This window comes from Rhodofomes roseus, assembly GCF_022264815.1.
Source record: "Rhodofomes roseus strain CIRM-BRFM 1785 chromosome Unknown C8Q71scaffold_1, whole genome shotgun sequence".
NCBI lineage: Eukaryota > Fungi > Basidiomycota > Agaricomycetes > Polyporales > Fomitopsidaceae > Rhodofomes > Rhodofomes roseus.
This window is the reverse complement of record NW_025952957.1, coordinates 673,196-691,398: the sequence shown is the minus strand read 5'-3', so window position 1 is coordinate 691,398 and position 18,203 is coordinate 673,196. Positions and strand designations below refer to the sequence as shown.

Below are 18,203 nucleotides of genomic sequence, written 5' to 3'. Positions count from 1 at the left end.
TGTCATGAAGACCTTGTGCAGAGCCGACGGGGACGGTTGTGGGGCAGAACTGCAACGTAAGCTCAGTGACTCGATGTTCTCAGCCTACTCGAGGGGGGAGGGGACTAGCAAGGCCGCAGCGGTGTTTCGGCATTCCCGAGCATATATTCGATAGCGACACTGCAACAAGGTGTTGAGCACCGAAGGCTACATCGCTGTGACTTTCCGGAGAGCAGTCGTCGTGTCGTGACGGAGTAAGCGTTGCAACCAACGTTGAACGTGTGCGTGAGCGTTGACAACGTTGACAGTTTGAACTTGGACGCAGCATGCTGCATAAGTGCTGCATACCGGGCTATCCCGGGCCTGCCAGGCGGATCCAGATCGGATCGAGTCGTCGATCGCAAGTCTTGCCACCGTAAGCTGTCTGCCTTCTGTCATTCCTACCACTCGAGCCAAGTCGTCGTCTGGTGAACTCTTCCAAAAGGTCGAAACACGGAGCCACCCCTCTGTAATGTCCGATGCAAAAGAACAACCATCTCAGCCTCCAGCTCTGAACGAACAGCCGTTGTTCAACACACTCCTCGCGCCAGGGTCGTCCCTACATCCAACGTTGCTATTGCTTCTAGATGCAGCCTTCGTCGCTCTGTTCCTCGTTTTCCTCTCCCTGGCGATTCTGACACGAGGGAATGTACACCTTCTCGTGCTAATGGTCATAGAAGTCGCGCTGTGGGGCAGTGTCAAGTGGTGAGTCTCTCCGACCCGTCATACACCAGCATCAGGGCGAGGAGTCTAATGAGAGGTCAATCGAGGTTCGTGTACGAGCTGCAGAAGGCTCAACCAGTGGAAAAGGGGGACGCTGCGCCGTCTGTGGAATTGAGCGAAACAGCTCCGAAACCCAAGCAAGAATAAAAATACTCCGTCTGCAGATTTCGCCAAAGCCGCGTAGCAGTAACTAATTTTACAAGTTTGGAACACTACCCATATACCCAGGATACGTCCTACACAAGGTACAACAACAAAATCACGACCGTCTAGCCTTCTCACTCGTCTCGTACCAGCGCTTTGTTCTTCGAGCGTTTTCCTGCGCGAGCATGAACACTGCTCGAACATCAGCGTCCGACGTATTTTATGCGAGCGATGTGTCGTAACTCACGGTCTCGCTCTGTCCCATCGAGGCCTTCTCGGAACGCCATCGTCGCTTCGTCACTGCCAATGGCCCCGCCGCCGGATCCGGACGCTGCTGCGAAGTGATGGGCCTGGTCTATGACCTCCGGGAGACGGGAACGGAATGTCTGTAGGTGGCGGCGGATTGTATCAAGGAGTGGGTGGGTCAGGGGACAATTTGTGGTATAGGGCGGATGAGGGGTGATTCTGTGTACGCACCTTGGTCAGAACGTCGGAGACCTCTTGTGCGGGGATGTCGTTCAGTCTATCAAACATGTCAATGATGCTCCTAAGTGATGACGGAGTGCGGAGGCGTACAGTCGCATTATCATCCGTCCGAACCCGTACCACAGCCCACCTTGACCAACTAAGCCCGAGAGTCTGACGCTACGAGCCTCTGCGTTCAACGCGTTGCGTACGCGTGCGGAGAAGGGTAGCGGTATCGTAAAGTCAGCATAGTCGCTGATTGGATCGAAAGTCAGCTGCTGAGCTGGGGATGTGGGACGTAACCAGACATGACTAACGAATAGATGAGGATGTACGCCATCCACATGGGGATCTGTATCTTGCTCAAGGCCTTGATCTGCGGGAGCCGTCACCATATCGTAAATCATTCACTCTTGGACGGGCTATACAAGACGTATATAACACGTACATCGCGTTCGTTCCCTCCGTCCAAGTGACCCATGTCAGGGATGTCGATTTTGAACTGGCATTGGATCTTCTGGTTCTCCGCGAGGATGGACTCGACCGAGTAGTAATCGTCTTCCATCGTGTCGTATGAAGAGCAGATGGGTAAGATATAGAATCAACCTCAGTACAATATGAGCAAGGCAGACGTGACGCGTCAGGACGCGCCGCAGACGCGTCGAACGCGACGACACGCGCGTCACGCGTCTTTCTCACGCCCGCGGCTGCTCCTCGAGGCTCGCGCGGCCCAACGGCAATGACGATCTCGGTGGCTGCGGCCTCGCATCTCCCTTCTACCGTCCCCACCATGTTCGCCTGCTCACTACACCGCATCGCCCTCACTCGAATAACCGTAGCGCGTACCCTGCACCTGAGTGCAAGCGCAGCCCACTTCCCGCGCCTCGCGAGCCACCCACACCGACTCGGACACCGGCAACACGCCGAGTTCTCCACGACGCCGAGGCGAGATGCGGCGGAGGACGAGTCGGTGAATGTCATGCTCGAGACACAGCGGAAGTTCGACCGGATATTCAAGGAGAAGCCGGAGCTGAAGCAACATATGATGGATTTATACCAGGTGTTGAAAGATGAGGGTGCGTTGAGGCTTGCGGCGCGTGGTTACTGTCTACTGACCCATGGCTCTAGGGGTTGACTTTAACGGTGGTCAGGCACCAAGTAAGATGCAAATGCTCGGACTGGTGTTCAAGCCGAAGGTCAGGGACGCCCTCATGAAAGTCTCCGCTTCTTTCCACGAGATGGGGATTAACCCCCAGGTACGCGTGTAGCCCTTTGTTTTGTGGTCGTCTAACTGTCTGATCTGTGTAGGAGATGCAAGATGATCTAATAAAGATAGCGAAGTACTGGAAACCCGATTCGAAATGAAGGACTGTTGTCGCTGTGTGGTACACGTTGTTCTTTGCATTCCTGAGAATGCATGGCCTTGATGATATCCGTGTGCCCATTACGGGTGCATGCAGGTCATATTTCGTGCTAGCCGGCAACGTCAAGACCACTTCACAAGGTACGTGAGGCTTGTTAACGGGACGAGGTGGTGACATGGGGTCCTGTGCACCTTAGTCGATGGTGTTGTGCTAAAACAACAAGTTCAACCAGCTTTTGGCCGAAGGGCGCATAAGAGCATCATTCATACGAACCGGAGGAAGCGTAGCAGGCCAACTCTATGACATGACGCCCTCGCAAGTCAGTCACTCTGATGCCTCTCAAGTCTGTGTGGCTTCTTTATAGGACTTGGCCGACGGCGACGATACGACTTTCGCACTAGAAATTCATAACTGCCCCGAGATCCCAGGCGTCGTGCGAGGCTCGCCCTCCCGTGGAATACTACTGGCAGTCGCGCTAGGTATGGTTAAAAGAACACGGTTACATGCTGCGTCCACGCTATAGATTGGATCGGAAATTGTCATGGGCCGGCACTGACAAACTATATTTCAGGTGCGAAGACAGGCTTCTAGCACCAGGGGTATATTCTTTACCTTCGCGACGTCTATATGAGGCCCCGAGCAAGTATAAAGCGCGGTCATGTGTTGGATGCAACTCGTATTTAAGACGGCAGGCTAGCCGCCCTGAAGACATTCTCGCAGAAGGATCACGCAGAGGAAGCCACGATAGGCCGGTTCCTGAATACGAAGATATTCAGTTAGTAAGTAGGGGGTTCAATGCTGCGGATGCGTTTCGGTCCCTCCGAGCAGTCGGCGAAGCTGTGGAATCTCTTCAAAGTATGTCTTGTTTCCCTTGTAACGCCACAAGAATTTTGATGTCCCATCGCCGTGAAGGTCCTGCAGTTCATGCGTAGACATGATGTTGCCCATCGGTAAGCTGCATATTCGCTCAATGCTTGGGTAATAAGCGTCTTCGCCTAGGGATGGACCCCGCGCGATGTTTCCGGAGATATTCCACCTCGCTTCACCGATGTCTTATTGCGACTATAGTGCAAGTTGTAAGCATAGGCCGCAAGGTGAAGACATATTGAATGTGCTCGGCCACGAAAACTCTGAACAACCCAAGGGCAGTGTACGTAACGCGGTAGGTCACATAGCAGCCATTCCACATTGCTATGAAGCTTGTTTGAAGTGCACTGACATGCTTACCGTCTCGCTCTCGACCTGGATCTGAACTGCGCTCTAGAAATACGTCAATTTTGCATTCATGAAGTCGTTGGTGGACGACATGATCTGTGTGAACCCACAGAGCGACCGACGATGGACGAGGTCATGCAACACTTTGACACGATTCGTAAGATTCTAGAAGCTGCACTGGCGGAAGTTGCGCGCGCGGTTGGTGCGTCGTGAGGAGTGGTTCATCGTCCGGTTTGTGTGGGATATTGGGCACGTCGTTCGTACTGCCCACTATACCAACCCCTGTTTCGACATGACTGCCATACATACTTATGTTACATCGTTCTTCTTGTGATACCAACTTCCGCATCATTCATCATCCCAGTCGTCATTAATTCATTCCTCGCTTCCTGCATTACTAAGATCTCTGTTATTGTTATGCTGTCCTAGTTAAACACTCGCTGCCAGATGTCTTTGGTCGATGGCCGGCCGATTGATTGAAGTTGTACATAGTTAAGCGCGCGCATTCCCGCCTCGGACACGTACCAATATGAACCCACCTGGACCCATTGCCGGGCCGTCCACTTTGCAGGCACCCCTAGACGATATAGCTCCGGAACGGCCTCTACCGTCCGCGCACTTCTACTCTGTCGAATACCCTGGCTATGTCAAGCCTACATCCATTCCTCTCGCCGTTGAGCGTCTTGGTGGTCAGTCGAGAGTCGAGAACGCGTTCAAACGCGCGTCGTCCAAGACGGAGTCGCTGCTCGAGCTGTCTCTGCGCCCTGGGAATCCATTCGCGCATCCTGTGCATGGAGATGTCGTGTCGACGAGCAATATCTTGTTGAAGGTCGTGAAGCGGAAGCGGAAGCGCGGGGCGGATGGAGCGGCAGCTACAGACGGGACCGTTGGAGACTATACGGTGGAGGCTCTTGGGATGATACCGAAGACGGCACGGTTTCGCAGTATGTTGACAATGAACTATGTTTTGTGCTCGCAACGATGTTTAACTGCGTCTCTCGAAGGCATGGTAGACTACCAGTATCAGCCAGACATGGACGATCCTATTGCCAAACTTCGTTCAGCCATGGACACCATGGACGGTCAGTTTGTCTTTATCATCTTGTTCATCACGCCTTCATGAGCTTGTAGTGGATGGTATCCTTCGCTACCGCATACCTGAGGAGAAGGAGGACTACTATGTGCCCGAAGACCCGGCTGCAATGGACATAGACCCACAGCTCCTCGGCGCAGACGAACCTGCGGGGCCCAAGATGAACAGCAACCTAAGGCTCTTCACTCCCCCTCTGTTCAGTCGCCAAGCGATTCCACAAAATTACAAGTAAGTAGTGTCTGGCATTTGTCCCACACCTCGCGTTGACTGTATGCGCGTCAGCTACAAGTCGAATCCTGCATCCGTCGTCACAACTGTCGTTGATGAAGAGACCGGCGAAGAGAAGAAACGTCTGATCAACAGGATGCGGTGGAAGGGATACGGGCCCATTTCTATCTCATTCTCCGACGCTGGAGTATGTTGCTACTGTTCCACCATCGTGTATTGGACTTGACCTAACTGTGCTTTAGGTTCCCGACAAGCCGTCTGCAGCGGTTGACGAGCAACGTGCCAACGCTGACCAGAAGATTCTGAAGCGTCTACAAGAGGTAAGGCTGCCCATCGTAGATGCACCAATGAACACTCAGACCGATCAACTTTCAGCTCTTCCAGGAGCGACCAATATGGACACGCGCTGCGATCTTCAACCAGTTCATGCCCTTCGAAGTGCGGGAGATCCTCAAGTCAGTGCAACCTTATCCTACGCGAAGTTCGCTCCTGACCATAAATTCATAGCTCGAAGGTTATTCTCCCACTGGTCTCGTATGTCTTCCAGGACGGTCCCTGGAGAGATACGCAGATTCGGCTTGGTTACGACCCACGACAAGATAAAGAGGCTCGCTTGTGAGTCGCATCATCTTACAGAATTTTGTAGCTCAGCTGACCTATCATCCTTGCAGCTATCAACGTCTCTACTTCCGTAACAGTAACCATCCCATCGTCCGGCCTTCCGTTGTCAGCAAACGCCAAGAGGGTAGAACCGAGCTCGCTCAAAACCGAACGGAGGCTGTTAATCAAGATGACAGACGGTAGGTTGTCTGCAACTCGATCATTCGTGACACCCACCATAACGCGATGTACGTAGGTCGCATGTATTCGATGGCGTCACTGTCACGAAGGAGACGGCTGCCTTCCAGCTATGCGACATTATCGACCCGATGCTCAAGGAGATGATTGAAGATGAAGAGGATCTCCGCGACGTGTGCAATGTCTGTGTTTCTCGTTGCCATAGGTCGAACCTTATATTGACGCACTTCGCTATGCAGGAACGCGATGGTTGGTATTCGACGCACGCCTTTGAGCGAATCAAGACCGTTCTCCGCCACAAGTTTTTCTCACTGCTTGGTGGGCACATCGCGACCCGTGAGGAATGCGAAGTGCTCCTTGTCCCGCAGGAGGGAACGAACAAACTTCCTCCACGCCCCACGCAACGGCTCAGGTTCGGGAAGCACAATATGGCAAAGGGCGCGCTGCCGCCTGAGGACGCCGCGGCGCATCGACTCATGGCAACATTGCAACAAAAGGCGAAGGATGGACGGTTCCACGAGCAGAGCTGATACTGTATCCTGTTACATTATTAGTGCTGTATCGTTATCCCACTTGTCCACGCAATCATATATCTTGTAGCCGTAGTAGAGTTCGCTTCACACCATACGACTGCGTGTTTTTAGGCTTTTGTTTTCTGCGTGCGTGGAGGTGCCTAAGCATACTGCAGTGCATACACATGGTGGCTGAGACGATAGCGGGAGCGATAGGATACATAGTGACGCGCAATGCCCAAGAGTGGGTGGTTCCCTCCCTCAACATATGACGCTCTCGACGGCCTCTCGAGAGAAGAGAACCAATGATCGACGGGGAGGTCATGCCTCTACTTCCGAACGCGCTTTTCGCTGTAAGGAAAGAAACTTGTCAGGGCCAGCTAAACGGAGAGGTGTGATGTAACGCACTGAACCGACCAACGCATACTTCGCGTTACGGCGGAACTGGAGGGATAGGTGTTTGTTCATCTGTCAAGACGCGAATCATCATAGTGGCTTCAGCGTACCTTAGGGTCAACCTGGAAAACTACATATCAGTATCTGAGCTACTCGATACCCGACTGAGCACGTACACCCTTCATCGACCTCGTCCGGTGGCTCGTGGGGTTCTTGATACCATTGCGATGAGCCTTACGGCTCTGGTTGTGGTTGGTATGGCTGTCACGGATCGCACAATCAGCATTTGCGAAGAGTACTAGCTCGTTGACTACGTACTTCTTGGACTTGGCCATGGCGTCGAGAGCGTGTCTTGAGGATGGACTACTGGCGCTTAACTTCCGTGGCTACACAGTAGCCTGGGAAAGCGCGCGTGAAGGGTGGCTGAGGAACTGTGCAGGTTCTCGGCTTTCCCCGTGGCTGTTCTCATTGGCCATTCGAACCTCACTGGCATTGAGTCTGGGCTTCCAGTGCGATTAAGATGTGGACATAGGCAGCCATTGAACATATGGGTCTACAGTCGTAACAGCATTGAAATGGTGCGATACAAGCGGGTACAGTAGCGATGTATCTCAACGTCAAGACGATACAGCATGCAATGGCGGAACGGGGTCAACGGGCAACCCTCTGACCTCGGACATAGCAAGCAGTGCGAATGCTTTTTTCTGAATCCGAATCTCAGCACAAATCGCGTATGATATACCACTCGCTACGACGTACCAACCTGGCGCGGAATTTCCACCAGTGCTGCTTCTTGCGAATGGCCTCGAAGCGTTCCACGACCTCTTCCATCCGAGTCGTCGTTCGCCTCGCAGGATGCTCATGAACCATGCCATCTACGAGCGACGTCACAAAGCCAAAGTTCGAATAATTATGGGACGCAGATTACGGTCAGAGTCACGACAGCGACGCTCCGGGAGCGGTACCAACCTGTAGGAAGTACTCTCTTTTGGGTCTCCGACAGTAGACGTCCGTCGAGAATGGACCGCCGCAGGGCGGCACTATATACAATGTTCCCCGATGCTCAGGAACACCCGTCACCGCCCTTGATAGGGTATTCGAGGGCAGGCCCACCAGCTTCCTGGTCATACCTCCGTGACCAACCGAAGTCTGTCTCGAAGTACCTCGTTGGTCGTTCAGTCCGCGTGTAGCACTTTGCGGGTCTGGCTTGGTCGCGATCGTATGTGGGAAAGAAGAAATGGGACATGTCAGGAAATATTGGCACGGGATCCACCATCATATTGAGCATCATGGCATCACTGAGCAACGGCTATCAGCCACTGCACTGCTGAGGCCAGCGAGGAGACAGCCCACTTGCCGGTGTGCGATATTATGCCTGTGCATGAACCGTAAGCCCTTCGTGATACTCAGTATCAGGTTGCGGTGGCTAGGAGACAAAGACCTACCTCCAATGCTTGCCTGCCGGAAGAACTTTACGGCTTCGCCGACTGTATCGAAGGGAGGCTCGATGCACCGTGGTGACAGTCACAGCATCGGCATGACCAGCAGCAGGACAATCGCCGTTCTGAGGATCACGTACTACTACCACAAGTTCGAGGATAGGAACACAACAGTGGTTATACGGCCGAACACCAGAGGTTTGGAGGACAGGTAGTTTTCCGATCTCGGCTTCATACGGGACACTTTCTGCGGTACTTATTTTCTTGATGACCACACATTTTCCATCTGAGATGCGAATGTCATCCATCGCCTGGTCTCGCTACAAATCAAATCCCTTCAATACTAGATGAAACTCAAGCGGCAAAGCGGCACTTACTCTGGCACCTGGGTCTTCGCACTCGTACCACTGCTTGACGCCGCTTATCCATGGCGGCTTCCAGTCTGGAGCATACTGCGGGTGTAGTAACATATAGTCACACTCCTTCAACCATGTCTGGTGGTCGCACTAGTAGCGTTCAGCCGATGTCAGTCTAGTGTTAAACCTAGGTGTCAGTGATGATTGAACTGAGGTAAGGATACATTGACTCATGGGCCCCTCACCACCGCTATGCTAGCGGTATGAAGACGCGCAGGTGGCAACGCTTACATAGTCAATACTGTCAGCTTGCGAGCCTGCAGAACGAGGATTGAAATATTGAAGGTGCTCACAGACAGAAACTGAATTTAATGGAATGACGCGGACGTCGACAGCGCCCCCATGGAATGTTTTTGCAATTGCGTTGTCGACGTCAGCGTCTATCTAGATGGTGTGGGTCCAAGTTTGGTTCGGTTTGTCACCGAACCACTCCGAATGGATTACTAGTACCGGTGCATCATATGATGACACCATCTATCGTATGTCGCGTCAAGGCTTTCAATCCGTACTCTACTCTACTCAATGTCAGCCGTGCAGGCTCCACTGCATGATCAATCCGACCTCAATGGGCCAGAGTACAAGTTGCCCCCGGTTACTACCCCGGGACGTCCAGAACTCCCTATTAGTGACAACGTCTTAGCACGGCTGAGAAGTTATGAAGAACGCTGGAGAGGTCGCCAACAGTCCCTCGCCTCACGGCCGAGATTCCGACCGGACTACCAGATGCCCGGGCCCGTCATGGCTCACGTCCGGAGAACATCCAATCCGACTCACATATGGCCACTTCTTGTAGGTGTATCGCATAATATCGTAGGACCGAGTGCTCAGTAAGTCTGGGACATCAGTGCTCAGTACTGACTTAAATCATCCCATAGACGCGACGCACCTGTCCAAGCTCGCACCAATATCAACGACGATGCTCACTTCCGAACCGCTCACCCTCGATCCTCGGAACCACTGCATGCCTATCCTTGATGTTCTTCCAGAAGATCCTTTGCCTGATTGATAGGGTACCAATGGAGATGTAGAAGAATCCATCGACTCGGACTTTGCAGATCAGAGGTGAGTAGTACCTGCGCGCATCTAGTGAAATGACAAGAGTTGAAAATCCTAGGAGCCTGCCAGTCTACATGAAAACGGAGTTGCTCACCAGGTCCAGAACGCTTTCTGACCTACCGGTCTGCTCAGCTGAGACGGCGAATACACGAATATCACGATGGACTCGAGTATGATGTAGTATCTGCAAGGATTTCACCCCATCAATGAGACTGTGCCTTCCTGGTGACAAGGGGTGGGCGCATAACGTCTCCTGGAAATCTGTTTGGGTCAAGAACTACTTCGTCGATTTCGGTCTGTCCGCCTACTTTCCCTGCCGAGGTCCGATGGCAGCGGTTGGAGTGGCGGGTTGAGATCTCACAAGCATCAGAGCTATCGGAGGATCTTCCGTATGACCCATTTGAAGTCAATATGTTCGCGCGAATTCGTAATGGGGAACTTACTGCGGGACGAGTTCTGGCAAAAGGTAAGAACATTACTGTTACAAGGATGATGCCCACACTCGCTCACCACTGCCGATGACACATCAAGTCCATCACGCGAGAGGATCCTGCGCTCAGGCCCAACGTACAGCAAGAATCAGTGCGACGGTGTACCTTTCGTGAGAATATGAAGTTCCGGGTGCGATACTGAGGCTCAAGCTATGCGCAGAGGAGCCGTTGATCGAGCTTGTACGTATGCGATGCACACTCACTCCTAGTCGCAGCAAGCAATGTCAGTAATAGCTTGCTTGGTTGACTTCAGTGTGTCTGGCATTGACGTCCAATGACCTAGACGAACATTCGATATGATTGAGCAACCTGGAGTCGTGGGATATGAAGGGACAAACTTGAACGAGGAGGCGGCTGCACGCGATGTCCGAGCGGGACCAAGCCGAAGTTTGCCCTCTGCTTTCGATGCATGGCACGCACATATAATGTGAGTACATTACTCGCTTCCAACATACGGACGCAATTCGGCGTAGAGTCAGAGTAAGGATAAATGCGAAGTTGCGGTGACGCCCGTGTTGCCGCTGGCGACATTGATTATGGGCGCCTATTCGATCTTGTGAGATCTGAGATGCCGTGGGGTCGGCCGAACCCTCCCCCTCATCATGTTCCTTGTCGAGTCATTTTGCCCCGCTGACTCAACAGACCGCACGCTGTTGGTCGGCTGCTTTAAGCTGCATTTCTCGACTCATCACTTTCAAGACTCACATCTCCTCTCTTACGTCCACCATCATGCCTGCGCCAGTTACGCAGCCTCGCACGCTTTACGACAGAATCTGGGATGACCATGTCGTGTATGTTGTGCAGTTACTGGCTTCATAACGAGTCGTACTGACGGGAGTATAGCGATGTCAAGGAGGATGGTCTTGCTCTCATCTACATCGACAGGTGAGTTACCACGCCTGCTCTTCATGGTATCCGCTCACACTCGCTATGCAGACATCTCGTTCACGAAGTGACGAGTCCTCAGGCCTTCGAGGGCCTGTACGTCTGAGTCATCTTGCAGGCTTTTGTGCATGGAAACTAATTAGCACCCTCAGTCGTAGCGCAGGTCGTCGGGTGCGCCGAACGGACTGTACTTTGGCTACTGTCGACCACAACATCCCGTAAGTATCTCATCCGCGCTCAGGTATGCCAAATTTGCTGATCATCCTCTGCCAGTACGGCATCGCGCAAGAATCTTACGTCTGTCGAGTCATTCATTGAGCAGCCAGACTCAAGAGCGCAATGCCAGGCGCTGGAGGAGAACGTGAAGGATTTCGGCTTGACCTACTTCGGCATGAAGGATAGGAGACAGGGTATCGTCCACATCATCGGGCCTGAGCAAGGCTTCACTGTGCGTACGCTCGCTGCTCTATACGAAATGTGTCTGACACCACCGCAGCTCCCTGGCATCACATGTGTCTGCGGTGACTCGCACACTTCGACGCACGGCGCGTTCGGCTCCCTCGCGTTTGGTATTGGCACGTCCGAGGTCGAGCATGTCCTCGCCACGCAGACCCTCATGCAGAAGAAGAGCAAGAACATGCGGATCAGCGTCGAAGGCAAGCTGCCGGAGGGCGTCACCTCGAAAGACGTGGTCCTGCACATCATCGGTGTGATTGGCACGGCCGGTGGCACAGGCTGCGTCGTCGAGTACGCCGGGAACGTCATCCGCGACTTCAGCATGGAGGCGCGCATGAGCATCTGCAACATGAGTATCGAGGGTGGCGCGCGCGCAGGTATGATCGCGCCGGACGAGATCACCTTCGCGTACCTCCGGAACCGACCGCTCGCGCCGAAGGGCGAGGTCTGGGACCGCGCCGAGCAGTACTGGCGCACGCTCAAGACAGACGAGGGCGCAAAGTTCGACATCGAGGTCAACATCCGCGCGGAGGACATCCTCCCGACCGTCACCTGGGGCACGTCCCCGCAGGACGTCGTGGCCATCACGGGCAAGGTGCCTGACCCCGCCGCGATCGATGACGAGAAGAAGCGCGCGGCCGTTGAGCGCGCGCTGAAGTACATGGGCCTCACGCCAAACACACCCATGGAGGACGTCACGATCGACAAAGTCTTCATCGGCTCGTGCACTAACTCGCGCATCGAGGATCTGCGCTCCGCCGCGCGCATCGTTCTCGCTGCGGGCCCCGATGCGAAGGTCGCGCCAAACGTGTCTGCGATGGTTGTCCCGGGCTCGGGGCTCGTCAAGCAGCATGCGGAGGCGGAGGGCCTCGACGTCATCTTCAAGCGCGCGGGCTTCGATTGGCGCGAGGCGGGCTGCTCGATGTGCTTGGGTATGAACCCGGACCAGCTGAGGCCAGAGGAGCGCTGCGCAAGTACGAGCAACCGCAACTTCGAGGGCCGGCAGGGCCCGCGTGGTCGCACGCACTTGCTGAGCCCTGCGATGGCGGCTGCGGCTGCGATGACGGGTAAGCTTGCGGACGTGCGGAAGTTCCTGGGTGTCGAGACGACGTCGCAGGCCAAGCTGAAGGTCACAAGCGCCCTGGATCTGTTGTCCGACGACGTCCTGCCGCCACCTGAGCCCCAGCAGGAGACGACGAGCACGTCCACGTCCACCGCTGACAAGCCCTTGCCGTCCGCGGAGACGCCCTCTAGCATGCCACCGTTCCGTGTGCTCAAGGGCATTGCGGCGCCCTTGCACATCGAGAATGTTGACACGGACATGATCATTCCTGCGCGGTTTTTGAAGACGTTGAAGCGCACTGGGCTGGCGAATGCGTTGTTCTTCGCTCTGCGGAACAACGCGCAGACAGGCGAGAAGACCGACTTCATCATCAACCGGGAGCCGTACACCCAGGCGAAGATCCTCGTGTCGGACGGGCCGAACTTCGGTTGCGGTAGCTCGCGTGAGCACGCGCCATGGGCTCTGTAAGTCTCGCCTGCTCCGTAGAGCGTGCCAATGATACTCATGCGGTGTGGCCTCTAGGAAGGACTTCGGTATCTTGTCCGTGATCGCTCCCAGTTTCGGAGACATCTTCCGCAACAACTGCATGCAGAACGGCATGGTTCCAATCGTCCTGCCCCAGGCCCAATGCGCCGCCCTCGCAGAGGACGCTGAGGCACAGAAGGTCCTCGAGGTCGATTTGGAGAAGCAGGAGGTGCGCCGGTCAAACGGCGAGGCCTACCCCTTCGAGATCGATCCCTTCCGGAGACATTGCCTGCTGAACGGCCTGGACGACATCGCGCTGACGCTGCAGAAGGTGGACAGTATCGAGGAGTTTGAGAAGCGAAGGAGCGAAATGTGGCCGTGGCTGGATGGCTTTGGCTACAAGGGCACGAAGATCCCCGTGTCGCCGAAAAAGAACACGAAGATGGAGTGGTGAGCTTGTACGAGGTGGGAGATGTGAAAATAGCTGCTCGTATGCGAGCTTGTGTACTTCTTGTTCTCACTGCTCAGTGCTTTTGTATTACATTGTCACAGTAGTCGCGATTTACAATGATGTGTCAAATACATAAGTCAAGATACCTCAGTCCAAGTTCAGACAGAGGGTGTTGCTTTCCGCTATACTTACCCGAACGTCGGAATGCTGTTGACTGTAACGTCGTATGCATGACGCTGCAATACTGACGTGCCTTTTCTCGGCACTGGAACCAAGTATCCAACGCCAATCGGACTCAGGGACTGTCTTTTCTACGTCACTGCTGCGCTGAGTGCATGGGAAGTGTGACTTCCCTTGGTCACCTTCTTCGTGATCAAGTCCTTTCGATACGACTTGGAAATGAGCTATGCTCCAACTGTTTATCAATACGAAAGCAATGCTACTGTTCTGGACAGTGGACTCGTTGGTGTGCCTTGTTTAATGGAGCCCGCACGTGTGGTGGCGGAAGCAGGGGTGGATGCGTCGGCCGTGACACCAGCAGCGGGCGCCCCGCCTGACAGGGACAAGGCCGCTGGCGACGGCCCCTCCTCGTCCTCCTCCATGCTTTTCGCCCTCCAGCACAGACCGTCCCCCAACACTCGCGCGCGATGAGCACCGCGCTACAACCACCGCCAAGCGCCGGCTACGCGCTCGCTGCCGGCGCGGAGCAGAGTGAGTACGGCGGGAACAAAAGCGCAGGCGAGTCTAGCTTCTCACCGCCCTCCTCGTGGTCATCTAATGATCCCCCGCAGTGGCCCATCTAAGGCCACAGCCCATCAGACGCGACACAGACAACATTCTATCTTACTACCAGTCCGAATATGCTGGCCGGACGCTGTCCTCTGATGCTGCAGCTGATTCCGTCTCACCACCATCAGTTATGAGAGCAGACTCTGCTTCTTCGTCTGAATACTCTTCGGACCCCCGAGACCGCGCGATTGATACTGGCCCCAGGCGGACCCACGAAGCACGACACGATTCCACTAGTACCATTAGCACGGAGGGCGAACACAGACGAAGACCTAGTGTGCCATCGGAGGGCGGCGCGGATAGGCGACGGCTTGCGATCGTTGAGTTGGACGATTCTCTTCCCGCTTCTCTCACTCGCAAACGCAGCCAGGCCTCGCGAGACCAGCACAATGCAGACATGTCAGCGACGACGACGACAATTTCCTCGCGGCGCGGCATGCACGTCGACGGCCTCGCGCTTGTGGCCCCACCCGACGCCTCGCCGCGAACGTATACGGATCTCACGCCCCCCTCCACCGCTCCTTTGTCCACCGAACGACCCCCTCCCTCCGCTCTCCGCCCACCTCTCGCGCACCAGCGCTCACAGTCTGAGGTGACCTCCGCGACCCCCAAGTCTCGCCACCAGCACAAATCCTCGCGTGACATCGGCATCGTCGACGCCGTCCCAACGACGGCTGAGTCTCAAGAACGGCCGATCCTGACCGCCATCGGCACTCAGCAAGCGGCGCTCAAGGTACCCATTTTCCAGACGCCCACCGACTCGCGCTCCCCGACGCCAGGTAGCAGTGCCAGGACGCCCGACCCGTCCGAGTCAAGCATGCTCAGTCCCCAGGGCCCCTTTAGCGCGGAATCAAGCGCATTGACGACACCGGACGACGACGGACGTGATCGAGAACAACTGACACCTGCCATTGGCGAGTCAAAGGATATATCCCAGCCTGTCGTTGGACCTGTCATTGTCAACACGTCGGAGGCGCTGCGGCATGGCATACAGAACAGGCAAGTGCTGTCGAGTGTGTCCAGTCCTGGTGACGTGTCCGCGTCGCGCCAGACGCAGATGTCGCCGCTCTCTGTGGCGAGCTCGTCGCGTTCTGCGTCCCCTTACGTCCACTATGAACCTGGCGTACATTCGCGAGCGGGTCCTATGCCACCGCCACCACAGCCTCTCTATGACGTCGATCCTCGCTCCGGAACGCTCACTCCAGCGCCGCCGCGTCCACCACGCATGTTCACGCCGCTGCCACCATCAGTCCAACGCGATCCACAGGCCCTGCGGGAAGCCTTGCAGCTACCGCAGTCGGTCTCCACAGTGCTGGCGTCGAAGCAACCTTCGCGGTCTCCGAAGCGCAATGATTCCGAGTTGACGGAGGATTCGGTGTACTCGCAGGAGGAGAGGGAGCAGGGCACTGGGTGAGTGATACGTGTCTGCGTGTTTCAATCGGCTGTAACGCGTCGTGCCTTCAGTCCGTCGCGATCACTGTCAAAGCGGTCCATGCATGTCAGGGAGGGCGCGCATCCACCGTCGACTGTGACCAATACGCCGTCCACGACCACGGAGGAAGTGCCAGAAGCTAAGAGCGATGAATCGAGCAACGTCCGCCCGGAGACCGGCAAAGCGCCTCCAGTTTCGTTCACATTGCAAGACGATGCTAGAAGTGCCGAGTCTGTTTCATCCTCGTCGCAAGCACCCTCTCTTCATCCCACCAGATCCCGCAAGGACCTCCGCAGAGAGAGCAGCTGGGTAAGCATGGCACAGGAGAAGGTCCAGCGCGCGCTCTCGCCTGGGCGCGTCTCGAGTATTTCACGTTCACCCTCCACCTCGCCGTCCATGTTCTCGCCGACTCCGCCGCCGAAGAGCATCTACGGCTCACTGGAGGACGTACCGCACGCCTCGGGCTCCGGGATCAATCCGCTCAGGGGCGCGCTCACGAATCTGAAGCGTTTCTCCGCGCTACCGCGCACGCCCTCGGTGACCTCTGCGCGCGCGAAAAGCCCGTCTCCCAGTCCACAAATCAGCCCAAGGCATTCAGAGTCGAGGGACGCCCCGTTGCCGCCACCGCCTCCTGAGAGTCTCCCTCCAAAGCCACGAGTCGTGCGTACAAGGATAAAGGCGGAGTGGCCGGAGGCGATGTCGTGCCGGGATGTGGCGGCGAAGAGGAGTCCGCTCGAGCGCTCGATCGGGTATGCGAACAAGATCAACGAGCTGGCAATGTATGATTGCGGATTGACGGAGTGGGTGCAGATGCGGCGGTACTCTGGTGAGTATCCACGTGGGTGACTCGTGCAATTCTCTTGACTCGTCTACAGCGACTGGCACACGCAATGGGTCCTCCAGTAAAGTGAGGCTCATGGTGACACCGGCGACACCTGCATCTCGTATCTTTGTACCACAGCCACGACATGCATCTAGGAGCTCCGAAGCGTCAGAGATGACATTCCCAACGCGCCCCGACGCGTACAGCGCTACTGACCTCACGACTCGCGCAATAGACGTCCTCCCATCAACCGCCTCTCCCCCTCCAGCCCTCCCCTATCCATCACTGGCACAAGCGCAACAAACGCGCAGCCCCTTTCGTTCCTCAACAATGATGCCATCGCCTTCACGTTCGCTTCTACCATTACCGGGCAAGTCCGGTGGAGGTTTCTTCTCGTCTATTGGGCGCAAGGCGAGCGTCAGGAAGGACAGACCCGCTCTACCTCCCCATCCCCCGGGGCGTGTGCTCTCCAAACGCAATACGGCCACGCCCACACCTACGGCGACTCGCCAACCTCCTGTGCAGCCCGTGACATCGCCGTCTGTGCCTGGTGGTCCGCGAGCCGCCCCAGGTCGCATACGTCGATCCCAAACATTCTCAGCTGTGTCGGCCCCGACCCCTCAGCCTGATGTTTCGACGATGCCCACAACTAACACCCATTCACAACGACAAAGCACCATGCGTCGCCCGTCGCTTTTCGCGCGTGCGAAGAACCATGGGCAGAGCCAGGTGCCGTCGGGCGCCGTGGTCGCCCAGCCTGCGCTGCCGAACCCAGAATTCGACCGCCAGGTGGACAAACTAGCGGATTTGCTGCCGCATGCTGATAGAGAGATTCTTGCTGGGTATCTGCGGAGAGCGGGCCAAGACATTCTCGCCATCGGGCAATACCTCGAAGACGAGAAGAACGGCACGTTGCGACGCGATTAACATAGATGCTTCTATCCGACTGTCTGGTGCTTGTGCATCGCCTTATGCTGGCCAAGTGCTTGCCTAGCCCGAGCGGCCGCTTGTATTGAGTATCTTTTTTGGAGAACTGATTTGCGATACAGGACATGATTCGACGTATAAGGTTACATTACGATATTGTGTATCTATACCCTTCAGACTTTGTACTCGTACACACTTCTCGTTGCTTCTACAGACCAAGAACATGGATGCGCGCGTCACAGGGATACTATATGCTTGCAGAATGTTCTATCGACCGACTGAGGAAGGCTTGAACCCCCCGGAGCGCCTTCCGGAAGACTGGCCGAAAACTTGTCGGGCGTTGGTCAGTCCTTTAAAGATTCGGTAGGTTGAGCGTACCTCTCTGCATTGGGCGGGAGCTGCTGCGAGCTTGGGGGGCCTGCCAGGTATGCAGGTTGTTTACTGTGCGGCCGGACTGACGGTTGGCGCTTCCGAGTAAGTTCTCTACCTCGGTCGTACTGTCCGGCGTCGTCGTCGATCTGAAAGAGCGGTCCGCTGCCACTGCGCCGGCGCTG

General features: G+C 55.5%; 8 protein-coding genes across 8 annotated transcripts; 5 read left to right on the top strand and 3 right to left on the bottom strand.

Annotated features, from left to right (window-relative positions):
* The first annotated feature begins 326 nt into the window (after window positions 1-326).
* Window positions 327-1,171, top strand: C8Q71DRAFT_10680 (uncharacterized protein). The gene is made up of 4 exons (XM_047916291.1): window positions 327-394; window positions 464-723; window positions 789-986; window positions 1,038-1,171. Exons 2-3 carry the CDS (start codon window positions 491-493, stop codon window positions 886-888), a joined length of 333 nt encoding a protein of 110 aa, XP_047784510.1. The 5' UTR covers window positions 327-394; window positions 464-490; the 3' UTR covers window positions 889-986; window positions 1,038-1,171.
* C8Q71DRAFT_10635 (GINS complex Psf3 component) lies at window positions 864-2,021 on the bottom strand. The gene is made up of 6 exons (XM_047916284.1): window positions 1,799-2,021; window positions 1,668-1,726; window positions 1,462-1,605; window positions 1,363-1,408; window positions 1,133-1,271; window positions 864-1,077 (listed from the first exon to the last, which is right to left on the bottom strand). The coding sequence occupies exons 1-6, from the start codon at window positions 1,913-1,915 to the stop codon at window positions 1,001-1,003; spliced, it is 582 nt and encodes a 193-aa protein (XP_047784509.1). The 5' UTR covers window positions 1,916-2,021; the 3' UTR covers window positions 864-1,000.
* A 119-nt stretch (window positions 2,022-2,140) lies between these two features.
* C8Q71DRAFT_852223 (uncharacterized protein) lies at window positions 2,141-2,715 on the top strand (the record flags this gene model as incomplete). Its single annotated transcript, XM_047926809.1, has 3 exons — window positions 2,141-2,426; window positions 2,479-2,606; window positions 2,659-2,715. The coding sequence occupies 3 exons, from the start codon at window positions 2,141-2,143 to the stop codon at window positions 2,713-2,715; spliced, it is 471 nt and encodes a 156-aa protein (XP_047784508.1).
* Window positions 2,716-4,377: 1,662 nt separating this feature from the next.
* On the top strand, window positions 4,378-6,606 carry C8Q71DRAFT_10524 (RNA polymerase III transcription factor IIIC subunit-domain-containing protein). Its single transcript, XM_047916282.1, has 10 exons — window positions 4,378-4,873; window positions 4,934-5,011; window positions 5,061-5,250; window positions 5,305-5,437; window positions 5,493-5,570; window positions 5,626-5,705; window positions 5,758-5,865; window positions 5,922-6,050; window positions 6,107-6,230; window positions 6,288-6,606. Exons 1-10 carry the CDS (start codon window positions 4,459-4,461, stop codon window positions 6,576-6,578), a joined length of 1,626 nt encoding a protein of 541 aa, XP_047784507.1. The 5' UTR covers window positions 4,378-4,458; the 3' UTR covers window positions 6,579-6,606.
* A 275-nt stretch (window positions 6,607-6,881) lies between these two features.
* Window positions 6,882-7,291, bottom strand: C8Q71DRAFT_852221 (ribosomal L29e protein family-domain-containing protein; the record flags this gene model as incomplete). Its single annotated transcript, XM_047926808.1, has 5 exons — window positions 6,882-6,911; window positions 6,969-7,004; window positions 7,067-7,078; window positions 7,133-7,217; window positions 7,275-7,291. The coding sequence occupies 5 exons, from the start codon at window positions 7,289-7,291 to the stop codon at window positions 6,882-6,884; spliced, it is 180 nt and encodes a 59-aa protein (XP_047784506.1).
* Window positions 7,292-7,479: 188 nt separating this feature from the next.
* Window positions 7,480-9,153, bottom strand: C8Q71DRAFT_10486 (uncharacterized protein). The gene is made up of 9 exons (XM_047916280.1): window positions 9,105-9,153; window positions 8,997-9,037; window positions 8,773-8,926; window positions 8,402-8,715; window positions 8,314-8,331; window positions 8,070-8,254; window positions 7,926-7,996; window positions 7,716-7,831; window positions 7,480-7,660 (listed from the first exon to the last, which is right to left on the bottom strand). Coding segments are annotated over exons 3-9 (798 nt in total). The 5' UTR covers window positions 8,866-8,926; window positions 8,997-9,037; window positions 9,105-9,153; the 3' UTR covers window positions 7,480-7,659.
* Window positions 9,154-10,694: 1,541 nt separating this feature from the next.
* Window positions 10,695-13,865, top strand: C8Q71DRAFT_10432 (aconitase family-domain-containing protein). The gene is made up of 7 exons (XM_047916277.1): window positions 10,695-11,149; window positions 11,202-11,243; window positions 11,295-11,339; window positions 11,396-11,461; window positions 11,517-11,691; window positions 11,740-13,226; window positions 13,285-13,865. The coding sequence occupies exons 1-7, from the start codon at window positions 11,088-11,090 to the stop codon at window positions 13,679-13,681; spliced, it is 2,274 nt and encodes a 757-aa protein (XP_047784504.1). The 5' UTR covers window positions 10,695-11,087; the 3' UTR covers window positions 13,682-13,865.
* A 27-nt stretch (window positions 13,866-13,892) lies between these two features.
* Window positions 13,893-17,919, top strand: C8Q71DRAFT_10423 (uncharacterized protein). The gene is made up of 4 exons (XM_047916276.1): window positions 13,893-14,416; window positions 14,470-15,877; window positions 15,932-16,725; window positions 16,775-17,919. The coding sequence occupies exons 1-4, from the start codon at window positions 14,326-14,328 to the stop codon at window positions 17,647-17,649; spliced, it is 3,168 nt and encodes a 1,055-aa protein (XP_047784503.1). The 5' UTR covers window positions 13,893-14,325; the 3' UTR covers window positions 17,650-17,919.
* The last annotated feature ends 284 nt before the right edge of the window (window positions 17,920-18,203 follow it).

Bases quoted from the DNA above. Each gene is read 5' to 3' on its own strand.
- C8Q71DRAFT_10680 (XM_047916291.1), top strand. From the start codon at position 491: ATGTCCGATGCAAAAGAACAACCATCTCAGCCTCCAGCTCTGAACGAA. The intron at 724-788 runs GTGAGTCTCTCC...AGGTCAATCGAG, and splicing joins CTGTGGGGCAGTGTCAAGTG to GTTCGTGTACGAGCTGCAGA.
- C8Q71DRAFT_10635 (XM_047916284.1), bottom strand. From the start codon at position 1,915: ATGGAAGACGATTACTACTCGGTCGAGTCCATCCTCGCGGAGAACCAG. The intron at 1,727-1,798 runs GTACGTGTTATA...CGGCTCCCGCAG, and splicing joins ACGGAGGGAACGAACGCGAT to ATCAAGGCCTTGAGCAAGAT. The intron at 1,078-1,132 runs GTGAGTTACGAC...ATGTTCGAGCAG, and splicing joins CGATGGGACAGAGCGAGACC to TGTTCATGCTCGCGCAGGAA.
- C8Q71DRAFT_10524 (XM_047916282.1), top strand. From the start codon at position 4,459: ATGAACCCACCTGGACCCATTGCCGGGCCGTCCACTTTGCAGGCACCC. The intron at 4,874-4,933 runs GTATGTTGACAA...CGTCTCTCGAAG, and splicing joins GAAGACGGCACGGTTTCGCA to GCATGGTAGACTACCAGTAT. The intron at 5,251-5,304 runs GTAAGTAGTGTC...TATGCGCGTCAG, and splicing joins GCGATTCCACAAAATTACAA to CTACAAGTCGAATCCTGCAT.
- C8Q71DRAFT_10486 (XM_047916280.1), bottom strand. From the start codon at position 8,865: ATGTTACTACACCCGCAGTATGCTCCAGACTGGAAGCCGCCATGGATA. The intron at 7,997-8,069 runs GTGGGCCTGCCC...CATTGTATATAG, and splicing joins GAGGTATGACCAGGAAGCTG to TGCCGCCCTGCGGCGGTCCA. The intron at 7,832-7,925 runs GTTGGTACCGCT...CGTCGCTCGTAG, and splicing joins AAAGAGAGTACTTCCTACAG to ATGGCATGGTTCATGAGCAT.
- C8Q71DRAFT_10432 (XM_047916277.1), top strand. From the start codon at position 11,088: ATGCCTGCGCCAGTTACGCAGCCTCGCACGCTTTACGACAGAATCTGG. The intron at 11,150-11,201 runs GTATGTTGTGCA...ACGGGAGTATAG, and splicing joins ATCTGGGATGACCATGTCGT to CGATGTCAAGGAGGATGGTC. The intron at 11,692-11,739 runs GTGCGTACGCTC...ACACCACCGCAG, and splicing joins GGCCTGAGCAAGGCTTCACT to CTCCCTGGCATCACATGTGT.
- C8Q71DRAFT_10423 (XM_047916276.1), top strand. From the start codon at position 14,326: ATGAGCACCGCGCTACAACCACCGCCAAGCGCCGGCTACGCGCTCGCT. The intron at 15,878-15,931 runs GTGAGTGATACG...TCGTGCCTTCAG, and splicing joins GAGAGGGAGCAGGGCACTGG to TCCGTCGCGATCACTGTCAA. The intron at 16,726-16,774 runs GTGAGTATCCAC...ACTCGTCTACAG, and splicing joins GCAGATGCGGCGGTACTCTG to CGACTGGCACACGCAATGGG.